Genomic DNA, 27,657 nt, shown 5'->3' on the forward strand with positions numbered 1-27,657 from the left:
TAAATAAATGACATTGTCATCATGGGGAATTGTGTGTAGAATTTTGAGGACCAAAAAGGAATGTCATTTTTTAGTTATTTTTTTTCAGTTTGCAAATATTTCTACAAAAAAAAAACAATCACATTGTCATAAATATTTCTACAAAAAAACCCAATCACATTGTCATAAATATTTCTACAAAAAATAAATAAATCACATTGTCATAAATATTTCTACAAAAAAAAAACAATCATATTGTCATCATGGGGAATTGTGTGTAGAATTTTGAGGACCAAAAAGGAATGTCATTTTTTAGTACTTTTTTTTTCAGTTTGCAAATATTTCTACAAAAAAAAAACAATCACATTGTCATCATGGGGAATTGTGTGTAGAATTTTGAGGACCAAAAAGGAATGTCATTTTTTAGTTTTAATTTTTTTTTCAGTTTGCAAATATTTCTACAAAAAAAAACAATCACATTGTCATAAATATTTCTACAAAAAATAAATAAATCACATTGTCATAAATATTTCTACAAAAAAAAAAACAATCACATTGTCATCATGGGGAATTGTGTGTAGAATTTTGAGGACCAAAAAGGAATGTCATTTTTTAGTTAATTTTTTTTTTAAGTTTGCAAATATTTCTACACAAAAAAACAATGACATTGTCATAAATATTTCTACAAAAAATAAATAAATCACATTGTCATAAATATTTCTACAAAAAAAAACCAATCACATTGTCATAAATATTTCTACAAAAAATAAATAAATCACATTGTCATAAATATTTCTACAAAAAAAAAAACAATCACATTGTCATCATGGGGAATTGTGTGTAGAATTTTGAGGACCAAAAAGGAATGTCATTTTTTAGTTTTTTGTTTTTTTTTCAGTTTGCAAATATTTCTACAAAAAAAAACAATCACATTGTCATAAATATTTCTACAAAAAAAAAAACAATCACATTGTCATAAATATTTCTACAAAAAATAAATAAATCACATTGTCATAAATATTTCTACAAAAAAAACAATCACATTGTCATCATGGGGAATTGTGTGTAGAATTTTGAGGACCAAAAAGGAATGTCATTTTTTAGTAAATTTTTTTTTTTCAGTTTGCAAATATTTCTACACAAAAAAACCAATCACAATGTCATAAATATTTCTGCAAAAAAAAAACAATCACATTGTCATCATGGGGAATTGTGTGTAGAATTTTGAGGACCAAAAAACAATTATTTTTTAGTAAATGTTTTTTTTTCAGTTTGCAAATATTTCTACACAAAAAAACAATCACATTGTCATAAATATTTCTACACAAAAAAACAATCACATTGTCATAAATATTTCTACAAAAAACAACAATCACATTGTCATGATGGGGAATTGTGTGTAGAATTTTGAGGACCAAAAAGGAATATAATTTTTTTGTACATTTTTTTTTCAGTTTGCAAATATTTCTACACAAAAAAAACAATCACATTGTCATAAATATTTCTACAAAAAACAACAATCACATTGTCATCATGGGGAATTGTGTGTAGAATTTTGAGGACCAAAAAGGAATGCATTCCCTCTTTTGGAGAACGGCTGTGACATCACACCATGTGAATACTTTGATGGGACGTGAATGGAGTTTTTAAAGATGCGCTTTCTGGCTCCTGTGTCCCCTCAGAGGACATCCTGGACGAGGTGTCGGGCCTGACGCTGGACGACAGTCTGGACCGAGGACCCCCGCCGAGCCCCGGAGATCAGCACGGAGACTTTGCCGGGGCGGGACCCAAGGTAGGAGTCCGTCTGCTGATTGACGTACTGTCAACACCAGTGTGTGTGTGTGTGTGTGTGTGTGTGTGTGTGTGTGTGTGTGTGTGTGTGTGTGTGTGTGTGTGACGAGCGCGTTTGTGATCATGTCGACACGCCGTATCCGAGCAGGACACGCTTGTCACCTCCCATCGCCATGGCGACGGGCGACGACCTGTCACCTTCCTGTCATTAGAGGGGGCTGCAGGACGGTCAGACGACGAACTTGTCTTTTCCCCGTCTTGCAGTGCATTGTGGGTACGGCGGACTCCCCCTTACCTGGTTTTACCCGCCAGACGAGGCGATTATTAATGTAATTACTCCATTGTGCGTCTCCTGTCTGTCATTTAGTGCGGGGAGGTTCATTATTTCCCACAAAGCAGCGCCGCCACCTCCAGGCGTGATGGGGGGGGTCTGATCACTTGGGATAAGAGCAATCATGGAGGTGATTGCAACTCTTCCCGCAGGAGAAGTCACTTCAAAAGAAATGCTTGGAATTTATCACGCTCTACTTTTTTAGCCTGGAGGCGTTTCAGATGAAAAGGTGGATTTGATTGACAGTTGCCTTCTTATCTCTTGTCTTTGCCTTCTTTGGGCATCTCACTTCTCTCTTTTCTCCTTCCCTCCCTTGCTTCCTGTGTGCGGTAGTTGCACGGTGCGTCCACTAGAGGGAGCGCTGTCACTAGTATTTACTTTAAAGGCGAACCTTGAAGTAAATGGGCTGTACAAAAGACTGTCTCTGTGACGCTTGTTTTCATTGGGTTGCTTGAGTGTGGTTCACTTTTACGACACCGGAGGGGGGGCGTTGAACGCATCATTTCATTTCATTTCATTTTCATGTTTATTTCGAATATGTAGACAAAACAAAAACAACAAATTTTGAAAAAAAACAACAAAAAAGCCATTCAAGAATGAATAACAAAAACAATAATAATAATAATAATAATAATAATAATAATAGTAATAATAAAAAGCAAAAGAAACAAGAAATGAAAATAAACATTTAATGTAAACATATCCGAAAAGGAGTGAGAAGAAGTAAAAACTTATGTACTCCCACCCCTCTTATTACTTACTGTATGTTTAATAATAATAATAATAATAATAATAGTATATAAAAATGTTATGTCATATAAATACATTTACTCATTACATCAGCAAGCTCTGAAAGTTACGGTGGACTTCGATGTCTAACAGCCATGAGCCCATTGGCGTTGTTAGGCCTATTTTAGGGGGGCTCAAGCCCCCCTAAAATGTTCTTAAGACCCCCTAAATCATTTGGTGTTAAAAAAAATGTAAAAAAAAAAAAAAAAAAATTATTTATTCTTTTTTTTTTTACAAATACATGCCGACATATTCATTATAAAGTGGCCCGAATATGAGTTTAAATAAATAATCATATAACCTGTCATTATTCACTCAGTTTCCCCTCACTTCATAGCGTAAGGTAGAGAGCCCCTTTAGTGCGTCGCTATCCAATCCATTCCACTTGTTCATATAGAAAATGCCCACATCACTCAAAATCCAGTCCGCATTTTCTCTGCCACCTTGCTTGCGGTCCTGCAGGTGTACGAAGCACATCAGCACACAGCACTGCAGAACAAGAACCTTGTGTCTGCAATTGTAAATAAATTAGTTTTTCAGTTTTGTGTTTCTTGTAGAATCTATATAAAGTAATATACATTAGCCTATTGTTAAAATAATGAAAACAACATCATTAAATATATTTGTTTTATTGTATTGTTACTTTAATAGTTGTTGTATTATTATAGGATGGCTTGTTAAACATTTCATAGGATTTTCAGAGGGAGGAAAAACCAAGACATTTAGTATAAAATGTAAAATTAATAAATACATAAAAAGAAAAATTAGTCTGGCTAAGCCCCCCCTGTCCTTAAAAGCTAGTGACGCCCCTGCATGAGCCTACAATAAAACTGACCAAAATGAGTTGCAATACAGTTTAAAGCACTCAACGAGTGATATCAAAGTGTCTATAAAGTAACTCACTTTGTATTGACGCACACTGCCAATTCAACCGTTGACATCGAAGTCCACCGCAGCTTTCAGAGCTTGCTGATGTAATGATGCGTTCGATGCCCCCCTCCCGTGTCGTAAAAGTGAACTACACTCAAGCGACCCAATGACAACAAAAAGGAAACAAGCGTTATACAGAGACAGTCTTTTGTACACACTTTACTTTTAAATCTTGCCCATCATTCACAGCAGGGCCGGCCCGTGGCATAGGCCGTATAGGCAAATGCTAAGGGCGCCGTCCATCAGGGGGCGCCACGCCAGTGCCACAAATGTTGGAGGGAAAAAAAAAAAAGTTGGTACTATTATTTCTAAATACAAAAAAATAATCCCATGTCAATTAAAATGTAAAGCCTATTTAATAGAAATATTATTTGTTACAACATTACGCCCCCTCCCCCCGCACGGTGCGCCCCCTCCCTTCCCGTATCATGACTCTTACCACATCAAAAAATCAACACAAGATGTCAAAACGGCCAACGGTGCCCAGAGAAGAAAAAAGAGAAAAGAAGAGGAGAAACGAGAAAAAGACAGAGGTAGCAGGTAGGTAACGTTAGCCTACATGAAATTATTTGTCCGTTACAGAATGTGATTGTAATCTGGCTTTAGCATTAAGCTAATGTTACATGATTCGGCAATCAATAAATAGCTAGTTCTGTTTTAACGTGGGGTTAATATTGTGGAGGGGGCTAAATTGTTATGGAAAATAATAATGTAACGTTAGGTAATTACAGTACTCCCTGGTGTACAGTAATTTGTAAGTCATTCTAGTTAATGCAATATTAAAAAGCACAAATAGAGAACTCTGTAGGATCCCCTTTTTTTGTAATGTAGTTGTTAAAGTCATACTGGTTTGATATCTTGTTTTGTGCAGTGCCTTATTTATATTGTATTTTTAATTTATTTTATGCAACTTGTTGACACATTTTATTTTGTGTTTATGTATGTTTATGTTAATTTTTAATTTTTTGTATTCATTTATTCATATTTTTTTAAATCTTGTTAACTATTCTGATTGTTAATTTGCTTTCTTTAAGTAAAAAAAAAGGTCAAAGACAAAGCTATTCGGTTTCTTGTGAGTATATACACTTCACTGCCGATGTGGGGGGGGGGGGGGGGGCGCCACCTAAAATCTTGCCTACGGTGCCAGATTGAGCTAATTCACAGCTCATGTGAGCACGTGTTTTTGTGCATTCTGAGAGCGTAAAATATGGCAAGTGCGAGGCGGCTAACAATGCCAGCTAATAGGAGTGCTTTATTGTGGTTCCAAAGAAGACATACAAAGTAGAAACTTAATTAAAGGTGCGAGCGGCGTTGAACGGGCCCTTATGTCAGAAGATTGCTTATGTGAAGCAGGGGTGTCCTAACTTTTTGACTTGGGGGGCCGCAGTGGGCTGAAAAAATGTGTGTGTGCAATATTAATATAATGGCTATATAGTTAATATAATTGGATATTAATAGTATATGAAAGTTCGACTCCTACCTTGTGACGACTTCCTTAAAGTTGTGTAATCAATCAGAAATATCAATCAGCAAAAATGTGCCAAACATGGATAAGTGTTGGGAGAGTTTAGCATTTTTCCCGTCATGCTTTGGAATGGATTGAAATGGGCATTTTTAAAAAAAATTTTTATGGTGCATGGACATTTTTAATAATATCCACAAAGTTCAGTGAGCAGGTTGCGTGTGACCATGTCTGTTAACATCAAAACGTCCGAGAAGATGGCAGCAAGTGTAATGAAGTTATGACAGTTCAACAGACAAACTGCCTGTAACTCCCACTAGGAAGGTCGTAGAGACATGAAACAAAAACCTCTATGTAGGTCTGACTTAGACCTAGATTTCATTATTTAACATCCTCGGGCAAAAACCAACAGGAAGTTGGCAATTTCCCCTTCAAGACAAAAAATGACTAAAAACACTCATTGTTGCCTCTTTGAGCTGTAATTTGACCCCCTTAAAATACTTCAAAACTCACCAAACTTTTCACACACATCAGGACGGGTGGAAATTGCGATCTAATAAAAAAAAACGAACCCCAAAACTCAAAATTGCGCTCGAGCGCAATTTTTGAATAAAACAGAGACAAAACTGCTCCTCTGAGGAAAACACAGACAAAACTGCTTGTAACTTCCAGTAGGAATGTCTTAGAGACATGAAACAAAAACCTATGTAGGTTTTACTGAGACCTACATTTCATAGATTGACATCCTTCAGCAAAAATCAACAGGAAGTTTGATATCCCCCCTTCAAAACTAAATGTTTGTAAAAAGTGGTCACCAAACATCAAACATTATCTCCTCTGAGCGCGTTTGTCGTTTCGGCTTCACACTACTACAAGAGAGAGATTGAACCCTTCTGATTGAAGGATACTCAAAGAGTTTGGATAAGTGCTACGGTTTTGATTTTACGAGCCTTCAAAGAAAAGAACCACTGTGCCGCAGCACCTAGGAAAAAAACACAGACACAACTTCCTGTAACTCCCAGTACGAATATCGTAGAGACATGAAACAAAAACCTCTATGTAGGTCTGACTTAGAGCTAGATTTCATACACTGACATCCTTCAGCAAAAATCAACAGGAAGTTGGCAATCACCCCTTCAAAACAAAAGTTTCATAAAAACACTCATTTTTACCTCTTTGAGCTGTAATTTGACCCCCTTAAAATACTTCAAAACTCACCAAACTTTTCACACACATCAGGAGTGGCGGAAATTGCGATCTAATAAAAAATCGAACCCCAAAACTCAAAATTGCGCTCTAGCGCCCCCTAGGAATAAAACACAGACAAAACTGCTCCTCGGAGGAAAACACAGACAAAACTGCTTGTAACTTCCGGTAGGAACGTCTTAGAGACATGAAACAAAAACCTCTATGTAGGTCTCACTTAGACCTACATTTCATAGATTGACATCCTTCAGCAACTAGCACCTGCCAAATATGCGGGCCCGACCAACGCTGCTTGCAGCTTTAATTTATTTTATCTTTCAAACATGTTTTCAAACTGTTTTACACAGTTTATGTATTTTATCATGATTTGGATGATTATGTAACACTAGTGTTACATAATGTAATATCTTTATAGTCGATGTTTCTCTGGTTTATCCGTTATACAGTGCTCAATACCGGAGTGCAGCAGAATATACTTTAGGTCAGGAAAAATCACAGAGGCTATTTCATCCCTACAAGCCTGTTTTGCAGGTTTCCCTGACTCTTCAGGGGATTTTATTCTATTTATTTGCCATCCATTTTCTACCGTTTGTCCCTTACAGGGTTGGGGGGGGGGGGGGGGATCATAACTCTCTCTCTCTGTCTCTGCCCCTCCCTCACCAATGCTGCTGTTTGTTTTGTTTTTAACCCCTTCTTAACCCTGAACGTACATTGAAAATACACGCAACCCTAACTCAAAATGCCGGACATTTGAGGCATTTAAGAAGCTCCGCAAAAGAGGACATGTCCGGTGAAAAGAGGACGTGTGGTCAGTCTATCCTAGCCCGTTAGCTGCTAGCATGCCGTGTGTTGTGCCTCGGTGTGCATTGTTTACACAACGTGAGTTACGCTACTTAATATGTCCGTGTGGAAACTCGTTCGGTACACCTCCGAACCGAACCGGAGCCCCCGTACCGGAGCGGTTCAATACAAATACACGTACCGTTACACCCCTACCATATACTGTTCCAGGAACTACAGTTTCTATGGAGGACCAAATTGGCCAAAATGCAATAGATAAATATATTTAAATAATTATTTAAATGTGTCATTAATGTCTCTAACGTATTGCTGTGTATTGTTTTGTTGGATTTATAATTTTTTTTAAAATATACTTTAAAAAAATTAATAATTTTTAAATAAAAAAATAAAAAAATCGATTTTTTTAAAAATGAGAATCGATTCTGAATTGCACAACGGGAGAATCGCAATTCGAATTCGAATCGATTTTTTTTCCCCACACCCCTAATATATTGTGAATAAATTACATGTAACTATTTAACGATGTAATTATCTGACGATTTAGTTAATCATTTAATAATTTCAATAAATATTTCACATGTTAATTTTCTCGTGATTTATTTTTTTACGAATTTAATGAATGATTTACTAAATTATTTAATTCAAACGTGTGTTTGTTTTATCCGCCACACTCGGACATCAACGTCAGAGGGAGGATTATAACACTCCTTTGCTTATTATAAACAATTAGATTGTGAAACACACACACACACACACACACACACACACACACACACACACACACACACACACACACACACACACACACACACACACACACACACACACACACACACACACACACACACACACACACACTCTTGTATTTGTTACCTTCTTGAGACCTGAGAAAAGTGCCTACCTCTTTAGGACCAGCCTTTGATTTGTATTGACAACATTAAATGTATATATACATACAATGCAAATATAAAAAAAAGGTAAGCTTTTAGTTATTTTTGGGGGGGAATTTGTTGTTTGTAATTTGGTTTTAATTTTCATTATTTACTTCAAGTTATTGCAGTATGTCTCTCTCTCTCTCTCTCTCTCTCTCTCTCTCTCTCTCTCTCTCTCTCTCTCTCTCTCTCTCTCTCTATATATATATATATATATATATATATATATATATATATATATATATTTATTTAATTGTTTTTATTCATTTTAGCCAAAGGGAGCATATTTCAATTTTTTTACATACACTTATTATATATATGTTGGCCAGAGGGGGCGCAGTTAACATTTTTACAAACACTTGTTATTTCATATGTTGACCAGAAGCAGTCGATTTTGAAAAATCCCTCCTTTTTGGGACCGCCCTAACTTTTTATAGATGTCACCACCAGGGGGTGCAAATGAGACATTGTCTATTAGATGCAATGTTATCGGGAACATGATGTATGTCATCACTTGTTCACACCTCCTCATATGGAAGATACTTTTCCTTGTTGATGTCTCAAGAAGGGTAGGGATACAAGAACACACACACACACCCAAATAGAGGGAAATATCTCCACCCCCTCCATCTAGACACACCCTCCCCAACAATAAACTACCTCATCTTGAACTCTTGCACCTTTTTATTGCACACTTTGTATACATAGTTCTACTGGCTCCATTAGTTCTACTGGCTCCATGTTGGATTGACAATGGCAACATTTTGGGCAGTATTTAGTCCTCTATAAGTCTTATAATGAAGACAACACATGATGTAAGTGTCTACTATCAACATGTAATAGTGGGAGAGTCCAGTCCATAGTGGATCTAACATAATAGTGTGAGAGTCCAGTCCATAGTGGATCTAACATAATAGTGAGAGTCCAGTCCATAGTGGATCTAACATAATAGTGTGAGAGTCCAGTCCATAGTGGATCTAACATAATAGTGAGAGTCCAGTCCATAGTGGATCTAACATAATAGTGAGAGTCCAGTCCATAGTGGATCTAACATAATAGTGAGAGTCCAGTCCATAGTGGATCTAACATAATAGTGAGAGTCCAGTCCATAGTGGATCTAACATAATAGTGTGAGAGTCCAGTCCATAGTGGATCTAACATAATAGTGAGAGTCCAGTTTTACGACTTAGAATGTGTTCTTGTCTTATTGTGAATGATAGGCAAAAAGTGCAGTTCCCCTTTAAGAAATGAACGTTCCGGAAGCTTTGATTTGGTGCTCCTCACATCATCCGGTGCTTCTTTCGGGTCTTTAACGCACTAAAAGGCTATCATAGGCCGCTTGGATGTGCTGATGTGCGTCTGGACGCCAAGCCGCTCCGTGGTGCAATAATCTCACTTGATCCTGCTTGCCGCTGCCGGCGGGGGCGGCGGCGGCAGGTCGCTGCTCGCCTTCCAAGCTCCTCCTCCTCCTCCTCCCCCCCCCACACACACACACACAGCACATTGCACCACCGCTCCAGCCGCTCGGTCCGTAGCCACAGGCTGCTTTTTACTTCTGGAGAAAAAAGGTAAGGCTGATCCTGTCCCGGCTTGACTCTGACGGTCCACACCTCGGCGGCCTTGAATTTCTTGTGCATGCATCAAGTGCCGATGACGGATTAAGAAAGAAGCTAAACGTGTGTGTGTGTGTGTGTGTGTGTGAAGGTGTGCTTGGTTACATAAGGTGTGTGTTGGCAGCGGTATGGCAGGTGTGGTCTTAGCGGGCTGCAAAGTGTCGACTTTGGAATGAAGGAGAGCGATGGGAATCGAACCAGGTTCTGTTTGCATTGCTTGACCGGGCAGAAAAGAGTTTTTTCCTAATTGTTTTTTTTTTTTTTTAACAATGTTGGAATTATTAGTCCTGCGATGAGGTGGCGACTTGTCCGGGGGTGTACCCCGCCTTCCGCCCGAATGCAGCTGAGATAGGCTCCAGCGACCCCCCCCCCCCCACAGCCCCCACAGCCCCAAAAAGGGACAAGCGGTAGAAAATGGATGTATGGATGGAATTAGTAGTCGCCATGAGTCCTTGCATGTAATTAGAACGTAGAGTCATCATTTTCATAAAGTAATAACTAATAATAAAAAAAATAAAAAAATAAAAAAATAATAATTAATAATGTAATAATAATAATAATAATGTAGTAATAAATAAATAAAAGTAATAAGAATACATTTTTAGGCCATCTGCCTGCAACCAGAAGTCTGCATGTCTCCTACTTGTATTTCCCTGATTACATGGCAACAGCTGTTTCTAAAGGGAGGGGGGGTCGTAAACAGCCGCTGCGACTTTGGAACGAAGGAGAGCGAGGGAATCGAACCAGGTTCTGTTTGCATTTTTTCCTAATCCTAATTGTTGTTTTTTAACAATATTGCAATTATTAATCGCCATGAGTCCTTGCATGTAATTAAAACGTAGATTCATCATTTTCATAAAGTAATAACTAATAATAAAATAATAAATAACAAATTATAAATAAATAAAAATAAAAATAATAATAATATTAATGATAATAATTACAATAAATAAATACAAAAAAGTAATAAGAATACATTTTTAGGCCGTCTGCGTGCAACCAGAAGTTTTTCTACCGTGTTTGGAAACCGTTTCATTGTAATTATGATATCAAATAGTAGATAGCGAGAGAATCTAGGATTGATTGTGAATGGAATCCGATCCAGTTGTTAGATGCACTCCTATTAAATAGTCTCATAAAAAGTCACAAATATAAGTATAAAGAGACATTTTTGTTGATTATTAATATCAACATGTCAGCTGTTTCTCATGACATGACACCTTTTACTGTCAGGTTCAAACACTGTTGACATCTATTAAACAAGACAAGAAGCAAGGAATCAAACAGGGACAGAATTAAATTTGGCTCAGTTGAGGAGAAACATCTGGGCTGTACCCTGGCACAAAGACTGCACGCCTCCTCTTTTATTTGGACTTTCCCTGATTATACATGGCAACAGCTGTTTCTAAAGGGAGGGGGGTCGTAAACAGCCGCTGCGACTTTGGAATGAATTAGAGCGAGGGAATCGAACCAGGTTCTGTTTGCATTGCTTGACCTGGCAGAAAATACTTTTTTCCTAATCCTGATTGTTGTTTTTTAACAATGTTGGAATTATTAAGTGCCGTGCCTGCAGCCTGAGGGTTCCTGGTTCGATCCCAAGCTTCTACTAAATGGTTAGCTGCTAGCCCTGCTAGCGCCACTCCAAATAAATGGTTAGCTGCTAGCCCTGCTAGCGCCACTCCAAATAAATGGTTAGCTGCTAGCCCTGCTAGCGCCACTCCAAATAAATGGTTAGCTGCTAGCCCTGCTGGCGCCACTCCAAATAAATGGTTAGCCGCTAGCCCTGCTAGCGCCACTCCAAATAAATGGTTAGCCGCTAGCCCTGCTAGCGCCACTCCAAATAAATGGTTAGCCGCTAGCCCTGCTAGCGCCACTCCAAATAAATGGTTAGCTGCTAGCCCTGCTAGCGCCACTCCAAATAAATGGTTAGCTGCTAGCCCTGCTAGCGCCACTCCAAATAAATGGTTAGCTGCTAGCCCTGCTAGCGCCACTCCAAATAAATGGTTAGCTGCTAGCCCTGCTAGCGCCACTCCAAATAAATGGTTAGCTGCTAGCCCTGCTAGCGCCACTCCAAATAAATGGTTAGCTGCTAGCCCTGCTAGCGCCACTCCAAATAAATGGTTAGCTGCTAGCCCTGCTAGCGCGACAGATCCATAAATGTTTTGAGCAGTACAAGTCAGTCATGACCGAGCAAGTGTTGTGCTTCCTTCCTTCCTCTCCCCCCTCCCTTCCTTGTCTCCTCCTCCCTTGCTCCTCAAGCCGCTGCCCTCAAACAACTTGTGCTTCTTGACTTGTCTGTCACATTGGGTGTGGGTACACGGGTGGGAGGTGCACAAAGTCATGGACCACGGACTTTTGTTTGAGCTGGGATCCGCCAGCATGTCTGCCTTCAGCATCAGGAGGAGGAAGAGAGGGAAGAAGTCGTTTAAATGCTCCTCAAAATCTTTTTATTCTGATGTTTCACACCCGGTGAGATGCAATTTTTTATAATACACACTTACTTATTTACACGGGCAATGCACACTATTTGGCATCACTTTTTGTTATTTACACGGGCAATGCACACTATTTGGCATCACTCGTAGTTATTTACACCAGCAATGCACACTATTTGGCATCACTCTTAGTTATTTACACCAGCAATGCACACTATTTGGCATCACTCTTAGTTATTTACATGAGCAATGCACACTATTTGGCATCACTCTTAGTTATTTACACGGGCAATGCACACTATTTGGCATCACTCTTAGTTATTTACACCAGCAATGCACACTATTTGGCATCACCCTTACCTATTTACACCAGCAATGCACACTATTTGGCATCACTCGTAGTTATTTACACCAGCAAAGCACACTATTTGGCATCACTCTTAGTTATCCATAGAAGCGACGCACGCTATTTGGCATCACTCTTAATTATGGTTGAGCAATGCACACTATTTGGCATCACTCTTAGTCATTCATAGAAGCAATGCACACTATTTGGCATCACTCTTAGTCATCCACAGAAACAATGCACACTATTTGGCATCACTCTTAGTCATCCATAGAAACAATGCACACTATTTGGCATCACTCTTAGTCATCCATAGAAGCAATGCACACTATTTGGCATCACTCTTAGTCATCCATAGAAACAATGCACACTATTTGGCGTCACTCTTAGTCATCCATAGAAGCAATGCACACTATTTGGCATCACTCTTTAGTCATCCATAGAAACAATGCACACTATTTGGCATCACTCTTAGTCATCCATAGAAACAATGCACACTATTTGGCATCACTCTTAGTCATCCATAGAAACAATGCACACTATTTGGCGTCACTCTTAGTCATCCATAGAAGCAATGCACACTATTTGGCATCACTCTTTAGTCATCCATAGAAACAATGCACACTATTTGGCATCACTCTTAGTGATGTACACGAACAATGCACACTATTTGGCATCACTCTTAGCTATCCATAGAAGCAATGCACACTATTTGGCATCACTCTTAGTCATCCATAGAAACAATGCACACTATTTGGCATCACTTTTAGTCATCCATAGAAGCAATGCACACTATTTGGCATCACTCTTAGTCATCCATAGAAACAATGCACACTATTTGGCATCACTCTAGTCATTCATAGAAGCAATGCACACTATTTGGCATCACTCTTAGTCATCCACAGAAACAATGCACACTATTTGGCATCACTCTTAGTCATTCATAGAAGCAATGCACACTATTTGGCATTACTCTTAGTCATCCATAGAAACAATGCACACTATTTGGCATCTCTCTTAGTCATCCATAGAAACAATGCACACTATTTGGCATCACTCTTAGTCATTCATAGAAGCAATGCACACTATTTGGCATTACTCTTAGTCATCCATAGAAACAATGCACACTATTTGGCATCTCTCTTAGTCATCCATAGAAACAATGCACACTATTTGGCATCACTCTTTAGTCATCCATAGAAACAATGCACACTATTTGGCATCTCTCTTAGCCATCCATAGAAACAATGCACACTATTTGGCATCACTCTTAGTCATCCATAGAAACAATGAACACTATTTGGCATCACTCTTAGTCATCCATAGAAACAATGCACACTATTTGGCATCACTCTTAGTCATCCATAGAAACAATGCACACTATTTGGCATCACTCTTTAGCTATCCATAGAAACAATGCACACTATTTGGCATCAGTCTTAGTTATCTGCACGAACAATGCACACTATTTGGCATCACTCTTAGTCATTCATAGAAGCAATGCACACTATTTGGCATCACTCTTAGTCATCCATAGAAACAATGCACACTATTTGGCATCACTTTTAGTCATCCATAGAAGCAATGCACACTATTTGGCATCACTCTTAGTCATCCATAGAAACAATGCACACTATTTGGCATCACTCTAGTCATTCATAGAAGCAATGCACACTATTTGGCATCACTCTTAGTTATTTACACGAACAATGCACACTATTTGGCATCACTCTTAGTCATCCATAGAAACAATGCACACTATTTGGCATCACTCTTAGTCATCCATAGAAACAATGCACACTATTTGGCATCACTCTTAGCTATCCATAAAATTAATGCACACTATTTGGCATCACTCTTAGTGATGTACACGAACAATGCACACTATTTGGCATCACTCTTAGCTATCCATAGAAGCAATGCACACTATTTGGCATCACTCTTAGTCATCAATAGAAACAATGCACACTATTTGGCATCACTCTTAGTCATCCATAGAAACAATACACACTATTTGGCATCACTCTTTAGTTATCCATAGAAACAATGCACACTATTTGGCATCACTCTTAGTCATCCATAGAAACAATGCACACTATTTGGCATCACTCTTTAGTTATCCATAGAAACAATGCACACTATTTGGCATCACTCTTAGTCATCCATAGAAACAATGCACACTATTTGGCATCACTCTAGTCATTCATAGAAGCAATGCACACTATTTGGCATCACTCTTAGTTATTTACACGAACAATGCACACTATTTGGCATCACTCTTAGTCATCCATAGAAACAATGCACACTATTTGGCATCACTCTTAATTATCCATAGAAACACTGCACACTATTTGGCATCACTCTTAGCTATCCATAAAATTAATGCACACTATTTGGCATCACTCTTAGTGATGTACACGAACAATGCACACTATTTGGCATCACTCTTAGCTATCCATAGAAGCAATGCACACTATTTGGCATCACTCTTAGTCATCCATAGAAACAATGCACACTATTTGGCATCAGTCTTAGTTATCTGCACGAACAATGCACACTATTTGGCATCACTCTTAGTCATTCATAGAAGCAATGCACACTATTTGGCATCACTCTTAGTCATCCATAGAAACAATGCACACTATTTGGCATCACTTTTAGTCATCCATAGAAGCAATGCACACTATTTGGCATCACTCTTAGTCATCCATAGAAACAATGCACACTATTTGGCATCACTCTAGTCATTCATAGAAGCAATGCACACTATTTGGCATCACTCTTAGTTATTTACACGAACAATGCACACTATTTGGCATCACTCTTAGCTATCCATAGAAGCAATGCACACTATTTGGCATCACTCTTAGTCATCCATAGAAACAATGCACACTATTTGGCATCACTTTTAGTCATCCATAGAAGCAATGCACACTATTTGGCATCACTCTTAGTCATCCATAGAAACAATGCACACTATTTGGCATCACTCTAGTCATTCATAGAAGCAATGCACACTATTTGGCATCACTCTTAGTTATTTACACGAACAATGCACACTATTTGGCATCTCTCTTAGTCATCCATAGAAACAATGCACACTATTTGGCATCTCTCTTAGTCATCCATAGAAACAATACACACTATTTGGCATCACTCTTAGTCATCCATAGAAACAATGCACACTATTTGGCATCACTCTTAGTCATCCACAGAAACAATGCACACTATTTGGCATCACTCTTAGTCATTCATAGAAGCAATGCACACTATTTGGCATTACTCTTAGTCATCCATAGAAACAATGCACACTATTTGGCATCTCTCTTAGTCATCCATAGAAACAATGCACACTATTTGGCATCACTCTTAGTCATTCATAGAAGCAATGCACACTATTTGGCATTACTCTTAGTCATCCATAGAAACAATGCACACTATTTGGCATCTCTCTTAGTCATCCATAGAAACAATGCACACTATTTGGCATCACTCTTTAGTCATCCATAGAAACAATGCACACTATTTGGCATCTCTCTTAGCCATCCATAGAAACAATGCACACTATTTGGCATCACTCTTAGTCATCCATAGAAACAATGAACACTATTTGGCATCACTCTTAGTCATCCATAGAAACAATGCACACTATTTGGCATCACTCTTAGTCATCCATAGAAACAATGCACACTATTTGGCATCACTCTTTAGCTATCCATAGAAACAATGCACACTATTTGGCATCAGTCTTAGTTATCTGCACGAACAATGCACACTATTTGGCATCACTCTTAGTCATTCATAGAAGCAATGCACACTATTTGGCATCACTCTTAGTCATCCATAGAAACAATGCACACTATTTGGCATCACTTTTAGTCATCCATAGAAGCAATGCACACTATTTGGCATCACTCTTAGTCATCCATAGAAACAATGCACACTATTTGGCATCACTCTAGTCATTCATAGAAGCAATGCACACTATTTGGCATCACTCTTAGTTATTTACACGAACAATGCACACTATTTGGCATCACTCTTAGTCATCCATAGAAACAATGCACACTATTTGGCATCACTCTTAGTCATCCATAGAAACAATGCACACTATTTGGCATCACTCTTAGCTATCCATAAAATTAATGCACACTATTTGGCATCACTCTTAGTGATGTACACGAACAATGCACACTATTTGGCATCACTCTTAGCTATCCATAGAAGCAATGCACACTATTTGGCATCACTCTTAGTCATCAATAGAAACAATGCACACTATTTGGCATCACTCTTAGTCATCCATAGAAACAATACACACTATTTGGCATCACTCTTTAGTTATCCATAGAAACAATGCACACTATTTGGCATCACTCTTAGTCATCCATAGAAACAATGCACACTATTTGGCATCACTCTTTAGTTATCCATAGAAACAATGCACACTATTTGGCATCACTCTTAGTCATCCATAGAAACAATGCACACTATTTGGCATCACTCTAGTCATTCATAGAAGCAATGCACACTATTTGGCATCACTCTTAGTTATTTACACGAACAATGCACACTATTTGGCATCACTCTTAGTCATCCATAGAAACAATGCACACTATTTGGCATCACTCTTAATTATCCATAGAAACACTGCACACTATTTGGCATCACTCTTAGCTATCCATAAAATTAATGCACACTATTTGGCATCACTCTTAGTGATGTACACGAACAATGCACACTATTTGGCATCACTCTTAGCTATCCATAGAAGCAATGCACACTATTTGGCATCACTCTTAGTCATCCATAGAAACAATGCACACTATTTGGCATCAGTCTTAGTTATCTGCACGAACAATGCACACTATTTGGCATCACTCTTAGTCATTCATAGAAGCAATGCACACTATTTGGCATCACTCTTAGTCATCCATAGAAACAATGCACACTATTTGGCATCACTTTTAGTCATCCATAGAAGCAATGCACACTATTTGGCATCACTCTTAGTCATCCATAGAAACAATGCACACTATTTGGCATCACTCTAGTCATTCATAGAAGCAATGCACACTATTTGGCATCACTCTTAGTTATTTACACGAACAATGCACACTATTTGGCATCACTCTTAGCTATCCATAGAAGCAATGCACACTATTTGGCATCACTCTTAGTCATCCATAGAAACAATGCACACTATTTGGCATCACTTTTAGTCATCCATAGAAGCAATGCACACTATTTGGCATCACTCTTAGTCATCCATAGAAACAATGCACACTATTTGGCATCACTCTAGTCATTCATAGAAGCAATGCACACTATTTGGCATCACTCTTAGTTATTTACACGAACAATGCACACTATTTGGCATCACTCTTAGTCATCCACAGAAACAATGCACACTATTTGGCATCACTCTTAGTCATTCATAGAAGCAATGCACACTATTTGGCATTACTCTTAGTCATCCATAGAAACAATGCACACTATTTGGCATCTCTCTTAGTCATCCATAGAAACAATGCACACTATTTGGCATCACTCTTAGTCATTCATAGAAGCAATGCACACTATTTGGCATTACTCTTAGTCATCCATAGAAACAATGCACACTATTTGGCATCTCTCTTAGTCATCCATAGAAACAATGCACACTATTTGGCATCACTCTTTAGTCATCCATAGAAACAATGCACACTATTTGGCATCTCTCTTAGCCATCCATAGAAACAATGCACACTATTTGGCATCACTCTTAGTCATCCATAGAAACAATGAACACTATTTGGCATCACTCTTAGTCATCCATAGAAACAATGCACACTATTTGGCATCACTCTTAGTCATCCATAGAAACAATGCACACTATTTGGCATCACTCTTTAGCTATCCATAGAAACAATGCACACTATTTGGCATCAGTCTTAGTTATCTGCACGAACAATGCACACTATTTGGCATCACTCTTAGTCATTCATAGAAGCAATGCACACTATTTGGCATCACTCTTAGTCATCCATAGAAACAATGCACACTATTTGGCATCACTTTTAGTCATCCATAGAAGCAATGCACACTATTTGGCATCACTCTTAGTCATCCATAGAAACAATGCACACTATTTGGCATCACTCTAGTCATTCATAGAAGCAATGCACACTATTTGGCATCACTCTTAGTTATTTACACGAACAATGCACACTATTTGGCATCACTCTTAGTCATCCATAGAAACAATGCACACTATTTGGCATCACTCTTAGTCATCCATAGAAACAATGCACACTATTTGGCATCACTCTTAGCTATCCATAAAATTAATGCACACTATTTGGCATCACTCTTAGTGATGTACACGAACAATGCACACTATTTGGCATCACTCTTAGCTATCCATAGAAGCAATGCACACTATTTGGCATCACTCTTAGTCATCAATAGAAACAATGCACACTATTTGGCATCACTCTTAGTCATCCATAGAAACAATACACACTATTTGGCATCACTCTTTAGTTATCCATAGAAACAATGCACACTATTTGGCATCACTCTTAGTCATCCATAGAAACAATGCACACTATTTGGCATCACTCTTTAGTTATCCATAGAAACAATGCACACTATTTGGCATCACTCTTAGTCATCCATAGAAACAATGCACACTATTTGGCATCACTCTAGTCATTCATAGAAGCAATGCACACTATTTGGCATCACTCTTAGTTATTTACACGAACAATGCACACTATTTGGCATCACTCTTAGTCATCCATAGAAACAATGCACACTATTTGGCATCACTCTTAATTATCCATAGAAACACTGCACACTATTTGGCATCACTCTTAGCTATCCATAAAATTAATGCACACTATTTGGCATCACTCTTAGTGATGTACACGAACAATGCACACTATTTGGCATCACTCTTAGCTATCCATAGAAGCAATGCACACTATTTGGCATCACTCTTAGTCATCCATAGAAACAATGCACACTATTTGGCATCAGTCTTAGTTATCTGCACGAACAATGCACACTATTTGGCATCACTCTTAGTCATTCATAGAAGCAATGCACACTATTTGGCATCACTCTTAGTCATCCATAGAAACAATGCACACTATTTGGCATCACTTTTAGTCATCCATAGAAGCAATGCACACTATTTGGCATCACTCTTAGTCATCCATAGAAACAATGCACACTATTTGGCATCACTCTAGTCATTCATAGAAGCAATGCACACTATTTGGCATCACTCTTAGTTATTTACACGAACAATGCACACTATTTGGCATCACTCTTAGCTATCCATAGAAGCAATGCACACTATTTGGCATCACTCTTAGTCATCCATAGAAACAATGCACACTATTTGGCATCACTTTTAGTCATCCATAGAAGCAATGCACACTATTTGGCATCACTCTTAGTCATCCATAGAAACAATGCACACTATTTGGCATCACTCTAGTCATTCATAGAAGCAATGCACACTATTTGGCATCACTCTTAGTTATTTACACGAACAATGCACACTATTTGGCATCACTCTTAGTCATCCACAGAAACAATGCACACTATTTGGCATCACTCTTAGTCATTCATAGAAGCAATGCACACTATTTGGCATTACTCTTAGTCATCCATAGAAACAATGCACACTATTTGGCATCTCTCTTAGTCATCCATAGAAACAATGCACACTATTTGGCATCACTCTTAGTCATTCATAGAAGCAATGCACACTATTTGGCATTACTCTTAGTCATCCATAGAAACAATGCACACTATTTGGCATCTCTCTTAGTCATCCATAGAAACAATGCACACTATTTGGCATCACTCTTTAGTCATCCATAGAAACAATGCACACTATTTGGCATCTCTCTTAGCCATCCATAGAAACAATGCACACTATTTGGCATCACTCTTAGTCATCCATAGAAACAATGCACACTATTTGGCATCTCTCTTAGCCATCCATAGAAACAATGAACACTATTTGGCATCACTCTTAGTCATCCATAGAAACAATGCACACTATTTGGCATCACTCTTAGTCATCCATAGAAACAATGCACACTATTTGGCATCACTCTTTAGCTATCCATAGAAACAATGCACACTATTTGGCATCAGTCTTAGTTATCTGCACGAACAATGCACACTATTTGGCATCACTCTTAGTCATTCATAGAAGCAATGCACACTATTTGGCATCACTCTTAGTCATCCATAGAAACAATGCACACTATTTGGCATCACTTTTAGTCATCCATAGAAGCAATGCACACTATTTGGCATCACTCTTAGTCATCCATAGAAACAATGCACACTATTTGGCATCACTCTAGTCATTCATAGAAGCAATGCACACTATTTGGCATCACTCTTAGTTATTTACACGAACAATGCACACTATTTGGCATCACTCTTAGTCATCCATAGAAACAATGCACACTATTTGGCATCACTCTTAGTCATCCATAGAAACAATGCACACTATTTGGCATCACTCTTAGCTATCCATAAAATTAATGCACACTATTTGGCATCACTCTTAGTGATGTACACGAACAATGCACACTATTTGGCATCACTCTTAGCTATCCATAGAAGCAATGCACACTATTTGGCATCACTCTTAGTCATCAATAGAAACAATGCACACTATTTGGCATCACTCTTAGTCATCCATAGAAACAATACACACTATTTGGCATCACTCTTTAGTTATCCATAGAAACAATGCACACTATTTGGCATCACTCTTAGTCATCCATAGAAACAATGCACACTATTTGGCATCACTCTTTAGTTATCCATAGAAACAATGCACACTATTTGGCATCACTCTTAGTCATCCATAGAAACAATGCACACTATTTGGCATCACTCTTTAGCTATCCATAGAAACAATGCACACTATTTGGCATCAGTCTTAGTTATCTGCACGAACAATGCACACTATTTGGCATCACTCTTAGTCATTCATAGAAGCAATGCACACTATTTGGCATCACTCTTAGTCATCCATAGAAACAATGCACACTATTTGGCATCACTTTTAGTCATCCATAGAAGCAATGCACACTATTTGGCATCACTCTTAGTCATCCATAGAAACAATGCACACTATTTGGCATCACTCTAGTCATTCATAGAAGCAATGCACACTATTTGGCATCACTCTTAGTTATTTACACGAACAATGCACACTATTTGGCATCACTCTTAGTCATCCATAGAAACAATGCACACTATTTGGCATCACTCTTAGTCATCCATAGAAACAATGCACACTATTTGGCATCACTCTTAGCTATCCATAAAATTAATGCACACTATTTGGCATCACTCTTAGTGATGTACACGAACAATGCACACTATTTGGCATCACTCTTAGCTATCCATAGAAGCAATGCACACTATTTGGCATCACTCTTAGTCATCCATAGAAACAATGCACACTATTTGGCATCAGTCTTAGTTATCTGCACGAACAATGCACACTATTTGGCATCACTCTTAGTCATTCATAGAAGCAATGCACACTATTTGGCATCACTCTTAGTCATCCATAGAAACAATGCACACTATTTGGCATCACTTTTAGTCATCCATAGAAGCAATGCACACTATTTGGCATCACTCTTAGTCATCCATAGAAACAATGCACACTATTTGGCATCACTCTAGTCATTCATAGAAGCAATGCACACTATTTGGCATCACTCTTAGTTATTTACACGAACAATGCACACTATTTGGCATCACTCTTAGCTATCCATAGAAGCAATGCACACTATTTGGCATCACTCTTAGTCATCCATAGAAACAATGCACACTATTTGGCATCACTTTTAGTCATCCATAGAAGCAATGCACACTATTTGGCATCACTCTTAGTCATCCATAGAAACAATGCACACTATTTGGCATCACTCTAGTCATTCATAGAAGCAATGCACACTATTTGGCATCACTCTTAGTTATTTACACGAACAATGCACACTATTTGGCATCTCTCTTAGTCATCCATAGAAACAATGCACACTATTTGGCATCTCTCTTAGTCATCCATAGAAACAATACACACTATTTGGCATCACTCTTAGTCATCCATAGAAACAATGCACACTATTTGGCATCACTCTTAGTCATCCACAGAAACAATGCACACTATTTGGCATCACTCTTAGTCATTCATAGAAGCAATGCACACTATTTGGCATTACTCTTAGTCATCCATAGAAACAATGCACACTATTTGGCATCTCTCTTAGTCATCCATAGAAACAATGCACACTATTTGGCATCACTCTTAGTCATTCATAGAAGCAATGCACACTATTTGGCATTACTCTTAGTCATCCATAGAAACAATGCACACTATTTGGCATCTCTCTTAGTCATCCATAGAAACAATGCACACTATTTGGCATCACTCTTTAGTCATCCATAGAAACAATGCACACTATTTGGCATCTCTCTTAGCCATCCATAGAAACAATGCACACTATTTGGCATCACTCTTAGTCATCCATAGAAACAATGAACACTATTTGGCATCACTCTTAGTCATCCATAGAAACAATGCACACTATTTGGCATCACTCTTAGTCATCCATAGAAACAATGCACACTATTTGGCATCACTCTTTAGCTATCCATAGAAACAATGCACACTATTTGGCATCAGTCTTAGTTATCTGCACGAACAATGCACACTATTTGGCATCACTCTTAGTCATTCATAGAAGCAATGCACACTATTTGGCATCACTCTTAGTCATCCATAGAAACAATGCACACTATTTGGCATCACTTTTAGTCATCCATAGAAGCAATGCACACTATTTGGCATCACTCTTAGTCATCCATAGAAACAATGCACACTATTTGGCATCACTCTAGTCATTCATAGAAGCAATGCACACTATTTGGCATCACTCTTAGTTATTTACACGAACAATGCACACTATTTGGCATCACTCTTAGTCATCCATAGAAACAATGCACACTATTTGGCATCACTCTTAGTCATCCATAGAAACAATGCACACTATTTGGCATCACTCTTAGTCATCCATAGAAACAATGCACACTATTTGGCATCACTCTTTAGCTATCCATAGAAACAATGCACACTATTTGGCATCAGTCTTAGTTATCTGCACGAACAATGCACACTATTTGGCATCACTCTTAGTCATTCATAGAAGCAATGCACACTATTTGGCATCACTCTTAGTCATCCATAGAAACAATGCACACTATTTGGCATCACTTTTAGTCATCCATAGAAGCAATGCACACTATTTGGCATCACTCTTAGTCATCCATAGAAACAATGCACACTATTTGGCATCACTCTAGTCATTCATAGAAGCAATGCACACTATTTGGCATCACTCTTAGTTATTTACACGAACAATGCACACTATTTGGCATCACTCTTAGTCATCCATAGAAACAATGCACACTATTTGGCATCACTCTTAGTCATCCATAGAAACAATGCACACTATTTGGCATCACTCTTAGCTATCCATAAAATTAATGCACACTATTTGGCATCACTCTTAGTGATGTACACGAACAATGCACACTATTTGGCATCACTCTTAGCTATCCATAGAAGCAATGCACACTATTTGGCATCACTCTTAGTCATCAATAGAAACAATGCACACTATTTGGCATCACTCTTAGTCATCCATAGAAACAATACACACTATTTGGCATCACTCTTTAGTTATCCATAGAAACAATGCACACTATTTGGCATCACTCTTAGTCATCCATAGAAACAATGCACACTATTTGGCATCACTCTTTAGTTATCCATAGAAACAATGCACACTATTTGGCATCACTCTTAGTCATCCATAGAAACAATGCACACTATTTGGCATCACTCTAGTCATTCATAGAAGCAATGCACACTATTTGGCATCACTCTTAGTTATTTACACGAACAATGCACACTATTTGGCATCACTCTTAGTCATCCATAGAAACAATGCACACTATTTGGCATCACTCTTAATTATCCATAGAAACACTGCACACTATTTGGCATCACTCTTAGCTATCCATAAAATTAATGCACACTATTTGGCATCACTCTTAGTGATGTACACGAACAATGCACACTATTTGGCATCACTCTTAGCTATCCATAGAAGCAATGCACACTATTTGGCATCACTCTTAGTCATCCATAGAAACAATGCACACTATTTGGCATCAGTCTTAGTTATCTGCACGAACAATGCACACTATTTGGCATCACTCTTAGTCATTCATAGAAGCAATGCACACTATTTGGCATCACTCTTAGTCATCCATAGAAACAATGCACACTATTTGGCATCACTTTTAGTCATCCATAGAAGCAATGCACACTATTTGGCATCACTCTTAGTCATCCATAGAAACAATGCACACTATTTGGCATCACTCTAGTCATTCATAGAAGCAATGCACACTATTTGGCATCACTCTTAGTTATTTACACGAACAATGCACACTATTTGGCATCACTCTTAGCTATCCATAGAAGCAATGCACACTATTTGGCATCACTCTTAGTCATCCATAGAAACAATGCACACTATTTGGCATCACTTTTAGTCATCCATAGAAGCAATGCACACTATTTGGCATCACTCTTAGTCATCCATAGAAACAATGCACACTATTTGGCATCACTCTAGTCATTCATAGAAGCAATGCACACTATTTGGCATCACTCTTAGTTATTTACACGAACAATGCACACTATTTGGCATCACTCTTAGTCATCCACAGAAACAATGCACACTATTTGGCATCACTCTTAGTCATTCATAGAAGCAATGCACACTATTTGGCATTACTCTTAGTCATCCATAGAAACAATGCACACTATTTGGCATCTCTCTTAGTCATCCATAGAAACAATGCACACTATTTGGCATCACTCTTAGTCATTCATAGAAGCAATGCACACTATTTGGCATTACTCTTAGTCATCCATAGAAACAATGCACACTATTTGGCATCTCTCTTAGTCATCCATAGAAACAATGCACACTATTTGGCATCACTCTTTAGTCATCCATAGAAACAATGCACACTATTTGGCATCTCTCTTAGCCATCCATAGAAACAATGCACACTATTTGGCATCACTCTTAGTCATCCATAGAAACAATGAACACTATTTGGCATCACTCTTAGTCATCCATAGAAACAATGCACACTATTTGGCATCACTCTTAGTCATCCATAGAAACAATGCACACTATTTGGCATCACTCTTTAGCTATCCATAGAAACAATGCACACTATTTGGCATCAGTCTTAGTTATCTGCACGAACAATGCACACTATTTGGCATCACTCTTAGTCATTCATAGAAGCAATGCACACTATTTGGCATCACTCTTAGTCATCCATAGAAACAATGCACACTATTTGGCATCACTTTTAGTCATCCATAGAAGCAATGCACACTATTTGGCATCACTCTTAGTCATCCATAGAAACAATGCACACTATTTGGCATCACTCTAGTCATTCATAGAAGCAATGCACACTATTTGGCATCACTCTTAGTTATTTACACGAACAATGCACACTATTTGGCATCACTCTTAGTCATCCATAGAAACAATGCACACTATTTGGCATCACTCTTAGTCATCCATAGAAACAATGCACACTATTTGGCATCACTCTTAGCTATCCATAAAATTAATGCACACTATTTGGCATCACTCTTAGTGATGTACACGAACAATGCACACTATTTGGCATCACTCTTAGCTATCCATAGAAGCAATGCACACTATTTGGCATCACTCTTAGTCATCAATAGAAACAATGCACACTATTTGGCATCACTCTTAGTCATCCATAGAAACAATACACACTATTTGGCATCACTCTTTAGTTATCCATAGAAACAATGCACACTATTTGGCATCACTCTTAGTCATCCATAGAAACAATGCACACTATTTGGCATCACTCTTTAGTTATCCATAGAAACAATGCACACTATTTGGCATCACTCTTAGTCATCCATAGAAACAATGCACACTATTTGGCATCACTCTAGTCATTCATAGAAGCAATGCACACTATTTGGCATCACTCTTAGTTATTTACACGAACAATGCACACTATTTGGCATCACTCTTAGTCATCCATAGAAACAATGCACACTATTTGGCATCACTCTTAATTATCCATAGAAACACTGCACACTATTTGGCATCACTCTTAGCTATCCATAAAATTAATGCACACTATTTGGCATCACTCTTAGTGATGTACACGAACAATGCACACTATTTGGCATCACTCTTAGCTATCCATAGAAGCAATGCACACTATTTGGCATCACTCTTAGTCATCCATAGAAACAATGCACACTATTTGGCATCAGTCTTAGTTATCTGCACGAACAATGCACACTATTTGGCATCACTCTTAGTCATTCATAGAAGCAATGCACACTATTTGGCATCACTCTTAGTCATCCATAGAAACAATGCACACTATTTGGCATCACTTTTAGTCATCCATAGAAGCAATGCACACTATTTGGCATCACTCTTAGTCATCCATAGAAACAATGCACACTATTTGGCATCACTCTAGTCATTCATAGAAGCAATGCACACTATTTGGCATCACTCTTAGTTATTTACACGAACAATGCACACTATTTGGCATCACTCTTAGCTATCCATAGAAGCAATGCACACTATTTGGCATCACTCTTAGTCATCCATAGAAACAATGCACACTATTTGGCATCACTTTTAGTCATCCATAGAAGCAATGCACACTATTTGGCATCACTCTTAGTCATCCATAGAAACAATGCACACTATTTGGCATCACTCTAGTCATTCATAGAAGCAATGCACACTATTTGGCATCACTCTTAGTTATTTACACGAACAATGCACACTATTTGGCATCACTCTTAGTCATCCACAGAAACAATGCACACTATTTGGCATC

The 27,657-nt window shown here is 38.2% G+C and overlaps 1 protein-coding gene across 4 annotated transcripts in view; it reads left to right on the forward strand.

The window, feature by feature from the left end:
• Positions 1-27,657, forward strand: part of LOC133650026 (rho guanine nucleotide exchange factor TIAM1-like) — a 141,379-nt gene that overhangs the window by 74,467 nt on the left and 39,255 nt on the right. For all 4 annotated transcript variants that reach the window (XM_062046774.1, XM_062046773.1, XM_062046775.1 and 1 more), the window contains exon 16: positions 1,662-1,771. In XM_062046774.1, the coding sequence (XP_061902758.1) occupies positions 1,662-1,771 (110 nt within the window). The remainder of the gene's footprint in view (positions 1-1,661; positions 1,772-27,657) is intronic.

This window comes from Entelurus aequoreus, linkage group LG05 (genome assembly GCF_033978785.1).
Source record: "Entelurus aequoreus isolate RoL-2023_Sb linkage group LG05, RoL_Eaeq_v1.1, whole genome shotgun sequence".
Classification (NCBI taxonomy): Eukaryota; Metazoa; Chordata; class Actinopteri; order Syngnathiformes; family Syngnathidae; genus Entelurus; species Entelurus aequoreus.